The sequence below is a fragment of the Phyllostomus discolor genome, chromosome 8 (genome assembly GCF_004126475.2).
Source record: "Phyllostomus discolor isolate MPI-MPIP mPhyDis1 chromosome 8, mPhyDis1.pri.v3, whole genome shotgun sequence".
NCBI classification, from domain to species: domain Eukaryota; kingdom Metazoa; phylum Chordata; class Mammalia; order Chiroptera; family Phyllostomidae; genus Phyllostomus; species Phyllostomus discolor.
In genome coordinates, this window is record NC_040910.2 from 39,297,533 (window position 1) to 39,317,926 (window position 20,394).

At 49.9% G+C, this 20,394-nt stretch overlaps 1 protein-coding gene and 1 pseudogene across 7 annotated transcripts in view; both read right to left on the reverse strand.

Annotated features, from left to right (window-relative positions):
* Positions 1-15,595, reverse strand: part of ZFR2 (zinc finger RNA binding protein 2) — a 35,744-nt gene extending 20,149 nt beyond the window's left edge. For 3 of the 7 annotated variants that reach the window (XR_004904983.1, XM_036034305.1, XM_036034303.1), the window contains exons 1-5: positions 4,451-5,684; positions 3,629-3,743; positions 2,820-3,038; positions 2,422-2,702; positions 669-854 (exon numbers count right to left, since the gene is read on the reverse strand). Coding sequence is in view for 6 of the 7 variants with exons in the window: in XM_036034305.1 (XP_035890198.1) it covers positions 669-854; positions 2,422-2,702; positions 2,820-3,038; positions 3,629-3,743; positions 4,451-4,801 (1,152 nt within the window). In the remaining variant the exon portion in view is untranslated. Of the gene's footprint in view, positions 1-668; positions 855-2,421; positions 2,703-2,819; positions 3,039-3,628; positions 3,744-4,450; positions 5,685-15,480 lie in introns of those variants that run through there. The other 4 variants (XM_036034307.1, XM_036034304.1, XM_028519259.2 and 1 more) reach the window with 3 other exon arrangements.
* On the reverse strand, positions 7,531-9,252 carry LOC118502274 (annotated as a pseudogene).
* Positions 15,596-20,394: the final 4,799 nt, after the last annotated feature.

Here is a 20,394-nt window from a genome sequence, read left to right on the forward strand (position 1 = left end):
AGACACATGTCTACATTCTTCAGGAACACATGTACACCTAGGGTCCAGTAACAGGACCCAAGGATGGTCCTGACCATCCTTGATATCCTCCATGTTAAAACTTATTGTAGCCCTGGCTGGTGTAGCTCAGTGGATTGAGCACAGGCTGTGAACCAAAGTGTCGCAGGTTCGATTCCCAGTCAGGGCACATGCCTGGGTTGCAGGCCATGACCCCCAGCAACCGCACATTGATGTTTCTCCCTCTCTCTCTCTCTCTCCCTCCCTTCCCTCTCTAAAAATAAATAAATGTTAAAAAATCTTTAAAAAAAAAACTTATTCTAATTTTATTTAATTTTGTTTTTAAAAAGCATGACCCCACATGGAATATACTGTCTGATCTCACCAATGTTCAAACTCTTGTTCACATAAACATCTAAACATGCCTAATGCCAAGAACAGCTTCTCAGAGGCCTGGGTACAACCCCACATGGCTTCATGCTTTTGTCCAGAGGCAGGCAGGACTTTTATAACTGGGAGAAGGTGTTGCTTCTAAGGACACATGGGCCCTAGAAGGAAAGCTCCCCTCATCAGTGCCCCCTCTGATACACTGGATACCCCTCTGGGGCCTGAGTGTGGAAAGCCGGGCTGTTCCCAGGGCTGCCCTGCCTAAGCCCACGCAGGCATCCTACCTTCTGGTGCTTGGCCCCCCGGATGTGGGCGGCGTAGGCCTCTGCCCCAGTGCAGGACACGTCACAAAGGCCACAGTGCAGCTGCGCCCGCACCCCACACGGGCTGCCGTTGGGCTGGATGCCCGTCTTCTCTGCTGCCTCCTTCTTTTTGTGCTTTTGCCCTTCCAGGTGCTCGCGGTAGGTCTGCTGGCAGATAGTGAGGGCGGCCTGAGGGGGGCACGTGCTCACTGGCACCACACCGTCCCCCGCAGTTCACCAGCCGGGTGTGCATGAACCCTCGAGGAAAACACAGGCCCACCAGCCCCAGCCCTCCACTCTCAGGCACCTCTTTATTTGAGCCCAGTCAGCAGGCCGAGAGGCTCGACTTGAAAGACATCAGGTTTCTTTTTTTCTCTTTTTTCTAAAAATCAATGAATTTCTTAAGCCAACATGCTCAAAGGATCACACATTTGGTTTTGAGGGTTACTCTGAAAGAAAATTCTGACTTTTCAGAAGCTGACCTCAGAAACCAAGCAAGGACACACACTCCACTTCCTGTTAGAAAAATGCTGATACCGAGGGGCTCCACGTGTGAGAGGCTGCATGGGTCACGGGCCTACTCGTTACGTGCCACTGGGCCCGAAGTATCTCACTACATCTGGCAAATGACCACACTCTTAGGTGGCATCCCAGACTCCTCTCCTGGAACCTGGAGACGATGTACTCAACAGCAAACACACAAGGAATGGGCCCACTGAACAGTGCCCTCTGCCCAGGCTGAAGGTCAACATTCACGGGATAAAAATACCTCTGGAAAACATACAAGGCGGCACAGGCTGGGCCTGGGGACAGATGGGAGGCAGAGGCAGGGGCAGGAGTCGGAGGGGTACTTGCTGGAAGGTAGGAATCTTGTGAACACTGTACCTAAGCGACAGACCCCCCCCCCCCCCCACCAATGTACAAACAAGTATGAGTAAAGGGTATATCTGAATAAGAGCAGACCACGTCAATCCAACATCCTGGCTGCAATTCGCAAACTGTTACCACTGGGGGAAGCTAGGGGAAAGGCACATGGGACCAACCTGCATTATTTGTTCAACTACATGAGAACCTATAACCATCTCAATAAAAATTCTAATAAAAATGCTATTAAATATTAGCAAAAATGGGAATAACAAGAATTGACCTTTCCAAGCGACATCGAGGACGTGTCACATGCTATGCAGAGTGGTGATGCTCAGGCAAACCCTGTCCCACAGGGAGACTGAGGCTCAGAGAGGCTGTGACACCTGCTGGCGGGATAGTGTGGCAGGGCCGGGCTATGGGCCCGGGAGGTCAGCTCTGGAGCCCACACTCCTTCCACTGAGATGACTGCACACGTGCTCACCCGTGCCCCTTGTCCCCCACCCGGGGCCCTGACAGCAGCCCTGCAGCAGAGGCATACCACAAATAGCTGTGTCTGCCTGGACCCTCGCTGCGCAAGGAGGGAGCACTGACTGCCTCCCCTACCCCAAATCAAGAGAAGCCCCGCCTGCCTTGGAGTTCAAGACTACCCTTTGGTGGCCAACAGTCAGTGCCGTGCTGCTCTCATTTCTTCCACTCAACCACCAACAGGGCAATCGACAGGGTAATTCTGACCCACACTTGACACTGCAAATTTAATAACAGACTTCTTTTGGGCAGGCCACGATCCTGACCTCTGGTAGGCCACAGGGCACAAGGGAGGGGCAGGAAGACGGCGGAGCCTGCCAGGCATTGCATGTGGGGTGCTGACCTGGGCACCAGCACAGCTGATCTTGCAGAGGTCACAGTAGTGAAGTGGGGGCTGCCTGGGCCCATCCTTGGGTTTCGGCAGCCCGGTGGGAACCAGTGCCTTCTTGGTGAAGCTGCCAGCAGACCTGGCACTAGAGCTGTTCCCTGAGGCACCCCAGGGGGACAAGTCCTCAGGCTTTGGAGGTGGAGGGGGTAGAGGCTGCATCTGTGGGGGGAGCAGTGGAGGATAGTAAGGACCGGCTGCTGGGTACACCGACATGTAACAGCTCGGATAGCTTGGTCCTAAGAAGCAGAGAGAAGAACGAGAGGGAAATGGTTTGGTTTTGAGAGTGCTGCTTATTTTAGCTGCAGAGTAACAGGCTTCGTCCACATTCATGCTCGGGGAAACCACTGCCTCACCTGTGTATGGGGTGGAGGCGAAGCTGTAGGAGGAGGATGAGGTGCAGGAAGGCAGGGTGGACATGAAGACTGAGGGCTGCTGGACGCTGGATGCTGGGGAGTAGGTGTAACTGGAGGACAGGACGCTGGCTGGCTGTGCCGCCTTTGTAGTGAGCGCCTGTTGTAGGGGCTGCGCTTGGCTGCACCCACCACTGGGCTGACAGTAAGCTCCTTTGGCCTCTGGAGAACAAGCACAGTCCCTCTGAAGTCACACTTCACCCTTGTCCCCTGGGAGCACAGAGCGAGAGCCACACTTCCTCCCTATTCCCACTGCAACCAGCCTCCCCAGCTGCCAGAGCAAACACAGGCCCCTACTTGCAGGTGAGCCCAAAACGCTGTTGGCCACGGACCACCCTCTGCCCTGAGGTCTAGGCCTCAGCTGAAGGCTGGAACCCCAGAGGCCTCCGATCCTGAGCTCTGATCCAGCTGGAAGTCATTTGTGACCTGAGCCCACCACTCCTTTCCAGACGCTTCTTCCTCTGTGTCATGAGTGTAACAGGTGTATACTCAGTGTGTTCCTTCTCTCTTCTACGTCTAAGATACAAATCCTTAGCAGAACGTAACCCCCTTCCGCCCTGGGAAGGCTTCCTTGGAAAACACTTTTAGCTCCATTTTTACCTTTCTCTCCCACACACAGGCCCCTCATTGAAAAGATAGCCCTGACAACCACATTACTCGAGGCTCTCCCGTGAATCTGGAGTGTTTAAGTGTGACTTTAGTGCGGTGACTCTGTGCCCTTGCTCCCACCCGCAGACCCTGCAGAGACCCACCTGGCTGGCAGAGCACCGCCCTGGCGGGGAGCTGAGACTGGCCCACAGCAGGCGGGTGATGCTGTTTGTTCTCAGAGCTGCTGATGGCTGTCAGTGGTTCGTAGCCATAACTGTCCTACGGGAGGGTTTCCGCAGGAGACACACAGAAAGCAGAAAGAAAGGGTGAGATGTGTCTTCACTCACTCCATACACAGGCAGAGGGTTCTCAAGGATCTGGGTGCTGTGCCAAGGGTGGCAGGGAGTATGGCTGGATTTTGGCTCACAGTAGGGTGTGGGCTGTTGGTAGATCACGGACTATGTGGAGGTGAGGACAGAAACACAAGAGTCAGGAGGCTTTGGGAGGGGGCAGAAGCATGGGAGGGTTGGTCAGGAGGGAGAAGTCAAAGGCCTTGGAGAAACAATGGCAAGAGGGAGGGAGGAAGGAAGGGGACAGAGCTGAAGTGTGAAGCTTGGCTACCCAGTGGCCTGCGGTGTCACACACTGACCCAACCAGGGACAATTTCTGGGTGGCAGAGGCTGGAGAGGTGCGGGTTGGACCATGTGCAGCCTGGGGTGCTTTCGCAACTCCAAGTGGAAACGCAGCGGCCAGATCTGTGACCTAGAGCTCCAAGGTGGGGGAAGTGGCATCATCCACAATAGAAGGGCCCAGGAAGCAGAAGCCCATCCCCAGTCACCTCTACGGACAGGGACAGGGGCATGAGGAGGGTGGAGGTGTGTCCTGGACTGTCTGCCAGTCTAGGCTGCCCACATCACTCTTCCATTCAACACCATCCATGTTTTCAAGGAAGGACAGGTGCTAGACACAGAAAGGTGGGCTGATACCTGGTAGGAGGAAGCAGCGGTGGGGGTGGGGGTGGGCTCCAGGAGTCTGCTGCTGTAATCAAAGTCCTGGATGGCGTGGGGCTGGTACCCGCCATATCCTGCTGGGCTGCCAGACCTGGGTGGCCAGGTGGCCTCGGAAGCAAACGGCAGGGTCCCGGCAGGGTCCATTCCAGGTGTGGGGTGGGCGGCGAAGCTGGCTCCAGAGGCAGGGAGGGGGAAAGCGGGGGGAGGCTGAGCGCTAGAAGCACAACACACACAGAAGCCCGGCCGAGTTAGATGGAGCTCCACGCAGAACTTGAGTTGAGCACATAAACCACCGCTGTCAGGGGCTTCAGATGCCCGCATGCACATAGTGCCTTTCGATGATGAGTTCTAAGTGCTCTTCAGGAACAAACATCATCTCCCAACAGCCCTGTGGGGTGAGGACCATCGTCACCCGTGTTATGGAAGGGGAAGCTGAGGCACGGTAAGTGACAAAATCAGGCCTGAATCATTTGAAGACTTCTCAGCTCATTCACATAAGTGGTAGTCTTTATTTTTTCAACATCAAGGTTCCACAGAAAAGCTGAACTTTAATGGCATTTTTAAACCAAAAGACAAGTGGATCCACCCGATTGTTAAAATGTGGAAGATTGGTTACCACTAAACTGAAAACTTTACCAACAGCAATCAGCCTATACTGACGCCCTGCTCCTGGCAAGCACAGCTCTGAGGCTTTGTCCACATCACCTCGTTCCTGCCTCCCCACCTGCAGGGAAGGTGCCAGCGCCACACGCCCACCCATCTGTCCGTCTGTCCACGCTGTCTAGCTGAGGAAACTCTGAGGGTCACTGACACATGTCAAGTGCTCGATTTAAACCCGTCTTTCTGACGCCAGTGCCCCAGGTTCTGCTGAGTATCAGCCACCACCAGTAGATAGTCCTCAAATTTAAAAGCCCATTTGTTGGGAAGGGCACCATCAAAGACTTTAGCCCAATACCGATAAGGATCATATAAGGAAATTCTGAAACATATCCCTCACAAATAAGGGGGGCTATTGTACTGTATGTAACTTTTTGCTATTTTGATTTATAATGTTAAAATATTTAAATATATAGTATATAGGCTTCCATTTGTACTTTTACCCTGAGCCTCCCAAACTTAAAGGCTGATTATTTATTTGCTTGAATGTATCACAATTCATTGGCCTAGGTTCCTAACAATAGACATTTATATATTAGTTATCTATTGCTGAGTTAAAGATTACCCCCAACCCTAGCCAGGTGGTTCAGTTGACTGGAGCATCATACCGTACACCAAAATGTTGTGGGCTCAATTCCCAGTCAGAAAAAAAACCCAGTCTGCGCACATACCTAGGTTGCGGGTTTGGTCCCTGGTTGGGGTGCATGCAGGAGGCAACCGATAGATGTTTTTCTCTCCCCATCTCTCCTTTTTTACCTCTCCCCGACCCCCATCTTTCTCCCTTCTAAAAAATCAGTGAACATACCCTCAGGTAAGGACTAAAGAAAATATTATCCTCGTCTTAGCTCAGTGGATTGAGCACCAGCCTGTGAACCAAAAGGTCACCAGTTCAGTTCCCAGGCAGGGCACATGCCTGGGTTGCAGGCCGGGTCCTTGGTTGGGGGTGTGCGAGAGGTTAATCGATCAATGTTTCTCCCACACATTGATGTTTCTCTCCCTCTCTGTAAAAATAAATAAAATCTTTTACAAAATTATCCCCAATGACAAGGTCCAACAACAATAACCATTTATCATCTCTACAGTTTCCGTTTCTGTGAGTCAGGAATTCGGGACTGCCGTGGTCGGGCTCTGCCTCAGGATCTCTAAGAGGCTGCAGTCAAGCTGTTGGTGGGCTCCGCCATCTGAAACCTCAACTGGGAGGGGGGATGTGCTTCCAGGATGTTCCTCCCCGAGCAGAAGTGCGCCTGGTAGAAGACGTCCTTGCTGTGGCCCGGCCTCAGACACCGCACGGCATGAGTCCTGCCACATTCCATTAGACGTGAATCACTAAATCCAACCCACACCCAAGGGGAGAGGATTTGGCCTCCCCTTTTGGAGGAACATCAAAGAATCTGTGTGAACTTTGCACAGGGGCAATATTGTAGCCAGTGGGGTTTATCTGAGGTACAATTACTAACTGAAAAGAAAAAAGAATTTGTGGACTTATTTTTAAACCACTGCACGTTATTTCCAATTTTCTGCTGTTAAAGCAATACTGTGAGGTATGTTCCATGGAAGTTCTACACGTGCCTTCTCGTGCCAGCGTCCCCTCGTGGCTTCTTGTCCAGCCTCGGCCCCACACCACCCGCTCCAAATGGGCACAGAGGAGAGGAATGGGGCCAAGCTGGCTGGCTTCGATCCCTCTGGATTTACCCAGGAGCTGGGGCCACCCTTTCCTAAATCACACTGATACCCAAACTGGCAAGGAAAGGGATGGACATTGGGAAGACACCAAAGGCCACGCCACTACAGCCACTGGAAAGCTCAGCAAGGGAGTCCGGTCTGCCCGAGCTGCAAGGGCAAAGGCACGCCGTCCAAGTGGAAGCACAGATCTGGGGCTCTCTGGACTGAGGCCTGCTGCTGCTGCTGCTGCTGCATGAGCCACCGGAACTGCCAGCGGCACTCAGCAGCCAGCTCTGTGGAGGTTCCCTTCTGCCCCGGCTTCCTCGCATGCTGACGGCCTCCACCTCCAGCGGGGTTTCCCATCTGCTCCTGAAGCCCTGGCCCGCAAAGTGGTGTCAACCAAGGGCACAGAAGCAAGTATCTCTTGGGGTGGAAGGGTGACTCATCCTTCAGCCGACGAGGGCTCTGAGGAAGTAGAGACAGCCTGTGGAGCTGTCCCCACCTTACTCCCCCGGTGACCTGTCTCAGGTCAAGAGCACTGTCTTTACCTGGAGCGGGGACCCACTTAAAGAAACCAATGGAGGTGGATGGTTAATGACCTATTTCACACCAGGAAGAACATATATGTGTATATGTACACACACACGTGCGCGCACACACACACACACACACACACACAGTGTATTTAGTCTAGGGCAGGGGCAGGGTTTCTTGATCTGGGCACTGCTGACGTTGGGCCAGATCATTCTCTGTGGTGGAGCCATCCTGGGCACTGTGCAGGGCTGAGCGGCATCAGTGGCCTCTACACACTCGATACCAGGAGCACCGCCAAAGATGTCCCCACTGTCCATTTGAGAAAGGCTACTGTAGGACAAGCTCAGTCCCAGGACACCAGCTGGACGGCATCGTAGGCTGGTTTATGCCTGGTGCAGATCCTAACCCAGAAGGATCACAAGGACACCGTGCGCTGCCTCTGACAGCACGTTTCCAAGTGTAAACATAAAAGGGTATGTTTTTGTGGTATATGACCCTGATGGTGGTGTTTTGCATACTGAAGTTTGAAGACCACTGAGCTAGATTAAAGGGAGGGATGGAAGGAGATTCAGACGGCTAGGCATCCAAGCCATTACATAATGGCATAATTCTGAGGCTGTGGTGTAGTATCTTGGGTGTTCAGCATGCTTGCAGGGTGACGTCTACTGGTGTTTGTTTGTTTAGGGCACAGAGGACAAGTTCATTTGGTGAATGCTGATGGCAAATATCATTCAAGAGATACGAGCTGGGGAAAGTGCTGTGACAAGAGACCCAGGAAGCCTGCAGGGCTACATGCAGTCTCCCACCGGGGGAGGCACAGGGCATGGGGCACAGTGGGCACACTGGGAGCCATCTCCAGCCGTTCAGCACCGTGCAGATGAGCTCTTCAGAGCCGACACAACCACTGCTGGATTCATGCTCTGCCACCAGCACCTCTGCTTCTCCTTCTGTCATGTCCTCAGCCTGTGTGATGGGACGCATCAGATGTCAGCACCCATGACAGTGGTCTTCCCTTCCTTGTCAAACACCACCCTAAGGCCTTTGACACACTCCTCACAGGTGCCCTGTCTGTGCCCATGGCCGGTCTGTAGCATGGGCAGGAAGTGCTCCAAGTGCCCACCTCCACATTCACCTCACCACTCTGGGGGTTCCCCAGGACTTTTGAGCACCTCAGCGTGGGTGGGGTCCTGACCCAGGGCTCTGACCACATCCCCACACTGGCTGTACAGATCTTGCCCTCTCCTGTTTGGTCAAATAGCTAGAAGGCCTCCTTGAACTCTGAAGGTCTGGTCCTCAGTGAAGTCACACATCTTGACTGCTTGGCTCTGCCAAAACTTCCTGTAGTAACGACACCTACTGGTTTTATGAAAAGTCAGAACTGTGAGCAGAGGCTGTGAGGAGCACAGGCTCATGGTCAACATCAGCTTTTAATTCAGTGTAGGACAGTGAAATGCCCTTGACCTCACCACAGTTCACCCCTGGAGCATCTCTCCACTGCAAACAGATAGATATGCCCCCTGGTGGAAGAATGGATGCGCTGACAGTCTAGCAGGTAACAGAAGGACCCCTGTCCCTGAGGCTGAGAGGATGACTGAGACTCCAAAGGGTTAGGGCTCAAACCGGACAGAGAAAAGGGCCTGGCACAGACACTGGAAGAGGAGAAAGGCACAAGGCAGACAGGGAAACTGTCCTGTGTGCTGAGGGACAGAGGATGTGTGGGGTAACAAAAAGGTGGAAGGTGGGCTTGGGGCTCTCAGATGCTAGGCTGAATCCAGGTTTTATCTAGTAACAACAGCGAGTCACCAAGAAGACCCTTGTCAAGTCCTGAGCTGTTTGGGGATGCTAAGATGGGGCCATGGACTAAGTTGTGCCACCCTCAATTCATTGAAGCCTTAATTCCCAATGTATTTGGAGATGGGAGCTTTAAAGGGGTATAGTTAAATGAGGTCATGGGGTGGGGTCCTTATTCTACAGGATGGGCATCTCCGGATGTGCACACAGTGGGAGACCACATGAGGACATAGGGGGAAGGCACCCATCTGCAAGTCAAGGAGAGAGACCATAAGAGAAATCAACCCTGCCAGAACCTTGAACCTTGATCTTGGGCTTCCAGCCTCCAGAACTGGGAGAAATAAATTTGTTGTTTAATCCACCCAGACTGTGGCATTTTGTTATGAAAACCCATGCTAACCAATACAAATAATAGCTGTTGAGGGGAGAAGGTGAGGGCAAGGATTGCTAGCAGACGTGAGACACATAAGAAGTTTCCACCTCTTATACCACTGCTCTGGGATTAGGTCTCAACATATGAATGGGGGGGTGGGGCACAAACCTTCTGTGTACGGCAGAATCTGTTGCGCTGCAGTCTGTGGCCAAGGCAAGGTACAAGGGCCAGTTCAAGGGCCACAGAAAGAGATGTCAATTTTAGATGGGAGGAGCTGCAAGATCTCAGTGGAAGGGTATGGAAATAAGGAATAAAGAACAGACATCTGAAAATCAACCCACCATATCCTGGTTTTAGGAGCTGAGCTACCCAAAAACGGCTCATGGGAAAGACTTTCTGCAGGCATTGCCCAGATGGTTGTCAAAACCTAGATAATCTAGAGCAGGGGTTCTCACCTGGGCAGTTCTGCCCCCAGGGGACACTGGGCAGTGTCTGGGGACATCTGTGGTTGTCACAATTGTGGGGGGCACTTCTGGCATTTAGTGGGTGGGGCCAGGAATGCTGCTCAACACCGCAGAGTGCTCAGAATGGGCTCACCCTAGACAGTGGTCCCACCCCCAAGGCCGCAGTGCTGCTGCTGAGGAACTCAGACCTACAAGGAGATGGTTGGGGTCCCTAGGGCTGGGGATCTGGGATTAGAGTCTAGAATGGGGCGGGAGGGAAGTAGCCAAACTGGCAGCAGACCAGGCTCCCTGTCCAGGTCTGAAGGGAGAGTACCTTACACCACTTCTTGGTGCTCCCTGTGGTGGGAGGCCACTGGTTACTTTGCCTTTTCTCAATTTCTAATAGCTTTTTTCTCAGTCCTTTTAACTATCAGATGAAAGCTGTTGACTCCCTGCCCTCTCTTGAGTCCCACAGACAGTTTTGCCTATAATTCCCTGGGGCTTCATAGGCCCCACGTTAAAAATCCCTGCTGGGATGGGGGGATCAAAAAGAAATCACTGAAGTTAAATGCCCTGAAGTCAAATCAGTTGGTTAGAGTATTGTCCCTTACACCAAAAAGGTACAGGTTCAATTCCCAGTCAGGGCACATACTTAGGTTTTGGGTTTGGTCCCTGATGAGGGCACAAATGGGAGGGCGCACTGATCAGCTGATCAATGTTTCTCTCTCTCCCCCTTCCTCTTTCTAAAATCAATAAAGTACATCCTCGGGTGAAGATTTTAAAAAGTCACAGGTTAAAGGGCAAATTTTATGCAGCCTAGCCCTGTATGATGATGCATACCCTCTTCTCTCAGGAAACGTAATCAATTCTTTCAAAAGGGTTGACTTCTCCGTGTCGTCACTTAAGCACCTCTACAGACTAAAATCCTGTGGGTGTAAATAAGACACTCCCTTAAGGGCAAGAAGATGGAGAAAAGTTGAGGATGAGAGTTGGGATTCAGAAGGGACTGAAGTTTAGGAACTGGGTGGAGAGCTATGGCCAGTGGGATGGGCCGTGGGGTCCGCAGTCAGACCACCCGACTTCCAATCCCAGCTCTGCTCACTGGGGGCCTTGGATGAGTCGCATATTCTTCCCTAGCCTCAGTTTGCTCACCTATAAAATGGACACACCTTACTTCTTGGGATTGTATGATAACTAAACAAGAACAGATGTGTTACAGTGCCTCACACATGGCAGGAACTTAGAATATAGTCCGGGATTTCCAGATCTTCCAATTTTAAGCAATGATAGAAATTGGGGTTTTGTAAAGTCTCCCAATTTTTAAATGCTTGCAACTAATTCAAATAGAGCAAAAACAAAACAAAACAAACACTGCACAGGCCAAAGAAAGCTGGTGTGAGGAGCAAACATGGTCTGCAGTGCAGGCTGCCCGGCGGAGATTCACCCTTGGTAAAGTGTCCCCTTAAGCACGGAGCTCTTTATCTGCTTGTCACTTCTCCTCCCAATACTCCCCCAGGTGGTGCAAACCAAGCCAGACTGAGATCAAATCTGAGTGCCAAGCAGTTCAAAAGCATGACACTGACCACCAGCTATCCCACAGCGCTGAGAGAAAGGCTCTGCTCCAGCATCTGGACCTCAGCTCAATTTTCCAGGAGCGTCTCTGACCACTCACGGGGTACAGTAACATTCGTAACGAGGATGGCGCGTTGTAAAGTGCGACATCCACTGCTAAATATGGTCACTAAAGACATTCATTCTCTATAAGCACACAAAAGAACAACAATTATACTATGTGATAAAATAATTTTAAAAAATCATTTGAAAATGCTTTTAAATCTGATTTATTTGTTCTGATAATTCCAAATATACACATTGGTAGATACAAAAGACGAAACATTAAAAATTCAGAAACAGACTGTGTTTAGGTGGGAAAAAATCTCTATTAGGAATTTACTTATCCTCCAAAGCTACTTTGACTTTTGGTTCTAAAACAGAAAAAAAAAAAAGAAGATTCAAATTCCAAACTTCAGACATTTGCAATGTATCAAATATATTTGTAATATAGGATCTAAGATAACATAGTTCTATCATCTGAAAAATTTCCCTTAAAATATACTTAGTATACTAAAATATATTTAAGCCAAGTTTCCAGTGGCAGTCCAGAGCCGCCACTCAAAATTACCTGCCAAGAAATTCCCTCATTCAAGCCCTAACATGTTATTTTTGCCTCACTGAGATGGGTCTTTAGAGAAACAACTGCAACCACATTCTCATAGGAAGACTGGTATGCCGCGCTACTCAGGGTCCACTTCCTGCCAGTCTCACCCAGGCAGGTGCTACTTAGATGCTTACTTACCAGGACCGCTTGAAACTCAGCTAGAGGTTCCCACAGGCCCAACATTCCTGGATGTCCACTGCAATGCTGCTTTTGGGTGAGGTGGTTGGAGTCCACTCAGAGGTGTGCACTTAGCTCCCTAAACAAGGACACTTCTTCCCAGCAGCCTGTGCTCCTCCCACCTGAGCTCAGGGGACAGAAGGGCCTTGGCAGGTGGGCCTCTGGAAGGGTCTGAAGACCTGGGGGCCGGGGGAGGGGAGTGGTGTGTGGTGAGGGAGGCTGGCCTGGGGGCACCAGGACTACTCTGACTCTGGTTGCAGCCACACCTGATAGGGCAGGGGGCCCCCAGTCAGGGGTGTAACAGGCGACCTTACATCTGCCAGCACTCCCCACGGTCGGCATGGGCTCCAGTGCCTTTCCCAAGCTATCTGTTGCCTCTGGCAGAGATTTTTGACTTGTGGATTGCAATGTAAGAAATATTCCTATCCAGAGCCACAGCTATCAACTTTAAAAGCCAAGAAAACCTACTCAAAGTCCTCTAAGAAACAAACTGTTGTCTTTGCTTTGGCAAATTCATGAAACAAGCTTTGTAAGTACTGTTGTCCAAATACTCCCATAAAGCTAGTACTCAAAACCACGTTACCTAACCAGTTTTTCCATGGCACATCATATGAGAAACGTGTACTTTAAAAAGCCACTGAAGGTTCCAAGCAAAAGTCACTTCCCTCAAAAGAGAATGTCTAGTTAACTTAAAATCACTCAGATAATCTCGTTTCAAGGTTTTGTGAGACTGGACTTTATTTTGCTTATGATTCCCGTATTTTAGTTTTAGTTAAGTCTATTCTTAAAGAACAAGACATGCTCCCCTGGCTGAGACTAAAGACCATTCAGTGAATGGCAGTTTGACACAGTTAGTTACATGTGTGTACACTGTATCGCCTAAGTTAACAGAACACAGACAGCAGCTGCACTAAAATGTATAGGTTCAGTAAGACAAATGAACAAAAACATCTACTGAAGTCCAGCAATTATAGGCATACCTCGTTTTTACTGTGCTTCCCAGATATTGCCATTTTACAAATAGAAGGTCTGTGGCAACCCTGCATCAAGTAAGTCTATCAGTGCCATTTTAGCATTTTTTTAGCAATAAAGTATTTTTAATTAAGACATGTACATTGTTTTTATACATGTTTTAAAAGATTTTATTTATTTTTTAGAGAGAGGGGAAGGGAAGGAGAAAAAGAGGGAGAGAAACATCCATGTGGGAGGGAAACACTGATCAGCTGCCTCTCCCACTCCCCCAACTGGACACCTGGTCTGCAACCCAGGCACGTGCACTGACTGGGAATGGAACAGGCAACTTTCCGTTCTCAGACCAGCGCTTAATCCACTGAGCCACACCAGCTGGAGCTTACATTGTTTTTAGATACAATGTTACTGCACAATAGATTATAATATAGTAAAAACAACTTTTATATGCAATGGGAAACCAAAGAAATCATGTGATTCACTTTATTGCAATATCTGCTTTATTGCAGCAGTGTGGAATCAAACCCACAATATCTCTGAGGCATGCCTGTACCTATCTTAACAGTGTAAATGCTCAGTTTCTCTTCTGGAACATAATCTTAATAGAAAGCATAGCATTAAAGTAATTTCCCAGTTCTGACTGAAGAATGCACTGGAGAAAGAAAAAGAAAGGAAGAAAAAAGAGAAAGAAAAGCCAGCAGGCAGGCAGAAAGGTGGAGCATTTCCAAAAGCGCATGGTCTCGAAGCCTAGAACACTGAGTCCTGTTTCTTGAAGCACTGGTAATCAGAAATCCACCGAGGACGATGGAAACAAGGCAGGATAAAATAAAAACCTAACACTCTGTTCCAGAAAACAGCAGGCTATACATTCTGTCCCTGACGGGAAATCCATTACTAGACAAATGCTACATTCTGGAGACCACACTGAGGGCGGAAAACACTGGGAGCACTCCTCACGTCCACAACCCTTGTTTCAAAGCCCCAGTCTCATTCCCACAAGAAAGAACACGGCAGTATCACGACTGGGTTGAGGGGTTGGCCCTAACTCTCCATTAGCCTCATCTATTTGCAACATGCTGAAATAGGGTATGAACACCACATGCAGTAAAGGCCTCTAGTGCAGCTGACACATCTCTCAGTTGTCTAAGGGGTAGCTGACACCAAGGTTGGCTCCTCAGGGTCTGTGAGAAACTGGCTCAAGAGGTTCTGCCAGGCTACCAGTTGGGAACTGATGCAAGGCTGATAAATGACAAGGATGGGGAGGGGGCACTTCCTCCCAGGGATGCTGGTCCTGCACCTGTGCCTGGGACTTGGTCTTAATTGCTAAAGGAGACAGCAGAGCTACTCCAAGAATGGTGTATGTGTGTGTGCCGGGGGGGGGGGGGGAGTTGTATATTTGTGGTGTAAGATATCCAATGTGTCTCTGCCCATGGATCCCTCCTTCCCCTGGTGGCTTCCTATGCCTGACCGCCACCCTCTGCCACCTCTTCTCTAGATTCCTTTCTCTCCCTCCCCTCCCAAACACCTGGGTCCCTGTCCTTTACCAGATCTTAAATATCCAAACACCTACTCCATTGAGTTGCAAGGTTCCAAGTCCCTCTACCCCTCCTGCCCCAGCTGTACCCCTCCTAACTACTCCCCGTCCCCTGGAAGCCCCCAGGTGCCACCCTCCTACTAGGTCTCGTGATTTTTCCCAAGTCTCTGCCCAACCCCCCAGTCAGGTTCAATCCCCCTCCTCAAGTCTCTGCCTCGCCCTCTGGTAGCCTCCTAGGTCTCTGTGACTCTCACGCTCCCCGACACCGACCTTCAGGGGTCAGTACCCCACATACCCCTGCCTGGCCAGGTATATGCTCCCAGGTAGGACTTCCCTCCCAATCAGGGCAGGTCCCCTCCACTCCTCTCTCCCTGTCCCCGCCAAGGTACTACTCCAGCTTCTGCCTTACCGAGAACCCTCCGAGCACAGCTCTGTGTCGATCCCCACCTCGGGCCCAGGGCCCTCTCCCACGCCAGAAGGCCCCCAGTTCTCCCTTGGACAGACACAACCCGGCGCCGCGGCCTCCGCTGCCATCTTAGCCGGAGCAGGGCCCCAGCCCGCGCGTGTCGCCGGGTTCCGACCAAGACGCCGACCCGCGGGTACTCGCGGCGCGATCTCCCCGGGGCTGGGCAGAGTGGAGGTCGTTACCTGTACTGTGGGCCAGCGCCCTGAGCGAAGCCGTAAGAGCCTCCCGCCGCCATCCTCGCGTCTCCACAAAGCGCCAGCCCATCCAGGTGGAGGTGAGAAGGGGCGGGGCCTCCGGGGCTTGACGTCCCCGCTACGCTTCGCTCGCGCCGGGCCACGCGACGCAGGCTCCACCCCCAGCTCGAGGCTCAAGCCTCCTCGCTTTCCATACCTCGTCCGGCCGACTCTCCCTGGAGCCCCGCCTCCTCATCAAGCCCCGCCCCATACTCGAAGCCCTCCTTCCCTCTGACGACTCTGCGTCGCGGGACTCTGGCTCGATCCCTCCTCGCGCCCGCGCCCATCCCCATGCCGAGAGACCCCCTCATCCTGCTCCACATCTGGAGTCTTTGCTTGAGCTCAGCACTGTGTCCCAGACCTGGGCCTTATTTAGAGACCCGCCTAGCGTTTTACGACCCAAATGTGGGGAGTCAGGGCACAAACGTCATACCTCGCTTCAAGCCCTGACCGTCCTCTGAGTCCCGCCCTCCCTTTAACCACTCAGCTTTGGGTGTTCTCTGCCTCGCGCCCCCCTCTCAGCCTCTCATCCTAAAACATGCCCTGGACACCGGCCTGGAAGTTGCTTTACTTTTCGTCCCACTTGGGTGGGTTTGAGAGCCCCGCTGACCGCATCTAACTGGGTGAATGTGACCCTATTGATCCAGACAAATCCTGCTTGTTCCTTCAGCACCACCCTGGGTGCCAGCCTTTAACTGGGGCCTTCTAAGGGCCCGCTCAGCACCTACAATTCTGTGGCTCTAAATTAGTGGTTCTCAAATGGAGTGATTTGCCCCCAGGAGACATTGGATGATACCTGGGGACATTGGTGGTTGTCGTGACTGAGACATGGAGGGAGTAGGGGCCAGGGATGCTGTTTAACACCTGACAACGTCCAGGGTGGCCCCCTAGAATGGCGAGTGAGGTGGCATCAAATGTCACTACTGCCAGTGTGGGGAAACCTACTTTAAGTGTAATAAGTTTTGAGAGATATTTCTTGACCCACCTATTACAGGTATGAACCCTGAGAAAAAAGGTACCTATTAAGAAGGGCTCCTGGTGGGCAACTGAGCTCAATTCAGCAAACACACATAAACAAAAAAGAAAACCGAACCTGCAGCCTTTTCTACACAAGGGCTTCTCAAGAAAACTCCACTTCAGGGAGAGGCCTGGACTGAACCACCCACACTGCGTTGAACAATCTGCCCGTATTATTTCTGTCAGCTGAGCCAGCCCTTATCAAGGAGTTCCTGGAATCCCACATCAACCAATAGGAGTGATGCTTTCCCCATCCAATTGGAGCTGCCCAGCTCTGACCAAATAGAGTGGCTGTATTCTGACCAATTAAGACAGTGCCTTTTGGACCAATTAAACTGAGGATTTGGAGTCCTAATTTGCATGAGAACAGACCAATCAGGGATCAGGGGTGGGAACTTCTGTCTATATAACCCATCTCCCTTCTAGCTCAGAGAATGTACTTTTTATTTCTTAAAGAGGTCCTCTCTGGCTGGGTTAAAAACACAGACGGTATCTCGCTGGACACTCCAGTAAGCACGGCAGAATTGTCTAGCTAGAGAGAGACCTGGCCCTAGGGCTGTCTCACAGCTGTGCTGTTTTCACAGCCACGCTGTATAACATTCAAGCTCTTTTGCACCGAGTAGTTTCCTTCTTCACTGCACCCCAGTTGGGTATTCCTGATGCTGCTGGATTGGTGCCAGCAACCATTGGTAGATGCAGGCCAGGCCATCTTGGGGTGCACAGTAATTAGCCAAACTGACATGGTACCAGTCCTCAGGAACTTAGAATCAGGAAAGCAGGTCATAAACAAACTATTAATTGCAAGTATGGTATTTTTTTTTGGTTAATAACTTTATTGAGATGTAATTCACATACCATACAATTTACCCATTTAAGGTGTGCAATTCAATGGTTTTTAGTGCCTTTACAGAGTTGTGCCACCATCACCACTAACTCTAGGACATTTTGATCACCCCAAGAAGAGATCCCATACCCATGAGCAGGCACTTCCCATTCCCCTCCCCCAGCCTCTGGCAATCACTGGTTTGCTTTGTCTGTATGGATTTGCCTGTTCTAGACATTTCATAACAAAGGAATACTTGACAGTTAAGAGAAAGAAACTCTTGATATGTACAACCAGTTGGTTGAAGTTCTAGAGAATTATGCTGAGTGAAAAAGCCAATGCCAAATGGCTACACACTCTATGGTTCCGTTTACATACAATTCTTAAAAGGTCAAAATTATTTTTATTTATTTTTAAAAAATTTTTTAAGGATTTTATTTATTTATTTTTAGAAAGGGAAGGGAGGGAGATAGAGAGAGAGAGAAACATCAATGTGCGGTTGCTGGGGGTCATGGCCTGCAGCCCAGGCATGTACCCTGATTGGGTAAAATTATTTTTTAAAATGGAGAACATATTTGTGATTTCTAGGGGTTAAGGGCATGGGGACGGGGGGCGGGAAGTGGCTATAAAATGGCAACATGAGGGATCCTGGAGCGAGGGAAATGTTTTTAATCTTGACCATCAAAAGCAATAGTGATATTGTACTATTGTATAATTTTGTAAGATGTTATCATTGGGTAACATGGGTGAAAAGGATACACAGGATCTCTCTGTGTTATTTCTTTCAACCACATGTGATTCTAAAATTAGTCCGAATTTTTGCACTGGCTGGCATGGCTCAGTGGATTGAGTGCTGGCCTGCAAACCAAAGAGTTACAGGTTCAGTTCCCAGTCAGGGCACATGCCTGGGTTGCAGGCCAAGTTCTCAGTTGGGGGTGCACAAGAGGAAACCACACACTGATGTTTTTCTCCCTCTCTTTCTCCTTTCCTTCCCCTCTGTCTAAAAATAAAGAAAGAAAGAAAGCATTTAAAGACCAAAGTAAAATAAAATTTGTCCAAATTTTTAAAATTTAACTTTTAAAAGGAACCCCAAAGGTACATTTACTGACTGTGGTGGAGTGGTGTTCTTTTGCCCCTTAATGTAAACAGTCGAGGGCTAGTTAATTCTTGGACAGAAACATGGCAAACCCAGGGTACCAAGGAAAGCCGTATGGGTGATTTAGTGGATGGCATTCTTCCATTTGTGTCTTTATGACCATGTGTGGCCTCAGGCAATAATCTTCTGAGTCTGCCAAACACAGCTCACCTGCCATGAACTGGCTAAAGTCCACCGTGGTAATTACCCATGGCCTCTCTCCAGTTCTCTGCAGCTCTAACTAGATAATGAAGGCTGCATGCTTTATACAAAAGTAGGGCTGTTTTAGTTGTTTTCCCTGGATTGCATGTGCTAAACACTTTACCTGCACAATCTTACCTAGTCCTCGCAATAGCCCTCAGAAATAAATACAGTCAGTTCTCATTATTGACAGCAGTTCTGTTCTCTAAAGTCAGTGCAAACACTGAACAGCAAACACTGAAGCACTGCTCCTAGGGGAAATACAAGGTTGGGTTCCTGTGTGCCTCTGGTCACAAGATTTTTATCAGCTGGCCAATACATCACCTTGTTTTATGTGCATGTTTTGTTTAAAGAGACCTTATTTAATGTACATTGTGATGCCTTAACACTGAATTCACAGCCCACAGCACTATAATCCATGCCAGAATGAAGTTTATCTAATACTCATATCTTTTTTGCAAGGTACACCCCAGCCTACTTGTGCTTGGAAATGCTAGACAACACTTCAACACCATGCATTTGGGCCATTATGAACAGCGAAATCACCAACAAGCACAAAAATGCAAACGCATAACGCTAAATAAACCCTGAAAGGGAAGCAGTCTGGGTGGATTGTTTACAATCTGGACTGTGCATTGTAGGGTGTTGAGCAGCATCTCTGGTCTCTATTCACTCAATGCTAGTATCACTCACATCCCCCAAGTTGTGATAACCAAAAATGTCCCCAGACATCACCAAATGTCCTGGGGGTGGGGGGTGAAAGTAGAATTGCTTTCCAGTAATATAAACACTGGTCTAGAAATTAGAGATTCAATAATAACAAACTTCAATGTCTCTGACTTCAAGGAGCTTGCATTATGGAGGACTGGGGAATGGAATGGGGAGTTAGTATTTAACAGGGACAGTTTCAGTTTGGAAAGATGAAAAAGTTCGAGAGATGGATAGTGGCTGCATATTGTGAAGGTAATAATGCCACTTCTCATTACACTTAGAATGATCAGAATGGTAAATTTCATATTATGCATATTTTAACTACAATTTAAAATATACCAGGCAAACGCCAAGCTTGGTTCTCCCGCTGGGCTCCTGGGTGGTGGCTGCAGCACCACGGACAGCTCCCAGTTCCCTCTGTTGCGAGAAGGGCCTAGATTTTCAAACAGCCCTCTGTCCAGAATGCCTCCCTCCCCCTTCTCCATCCACCCAACTCGTCCTCAACCCTCAGTGTCTAACTCACATCATCACCACCACGGGAAATCTTCCCATTCACCCCCTCAGTCACTCTGCTTCAAAGATGTCTCTAAACCAGCCCAGAGTTCTTTGCCCAACTGTTTTTCACTATGAAAGCAAAGTCTTATCTGTGTTTTGAACCCCAGTGGCCAGCACAGAACTGGTCTGGCTTTCCTATTTAGTTAACACAAAGGTCTCTTTCCAGAGCTACACTTCTGCTATCCAGGAAGTGCAAAGCCCAGATCTCGTGCTGGAGGCTCTGGGGCCTCCTCCCCCTCTGCTGTGGGGCAGTGCCTTTATGCCTTTGGCTTGGAGGGGTGCATATCCTGATGCTGTGATGGATGCAGCCACACAGTCAGAGTCTTGTGTGGTATCTGCCACCAGAACCAGCGTTCATGCATTCTACCTGCATTTCCCAAACATCTCCTTTGTGCCAGGTGTGGCTGTCCTCTGCAGAGAA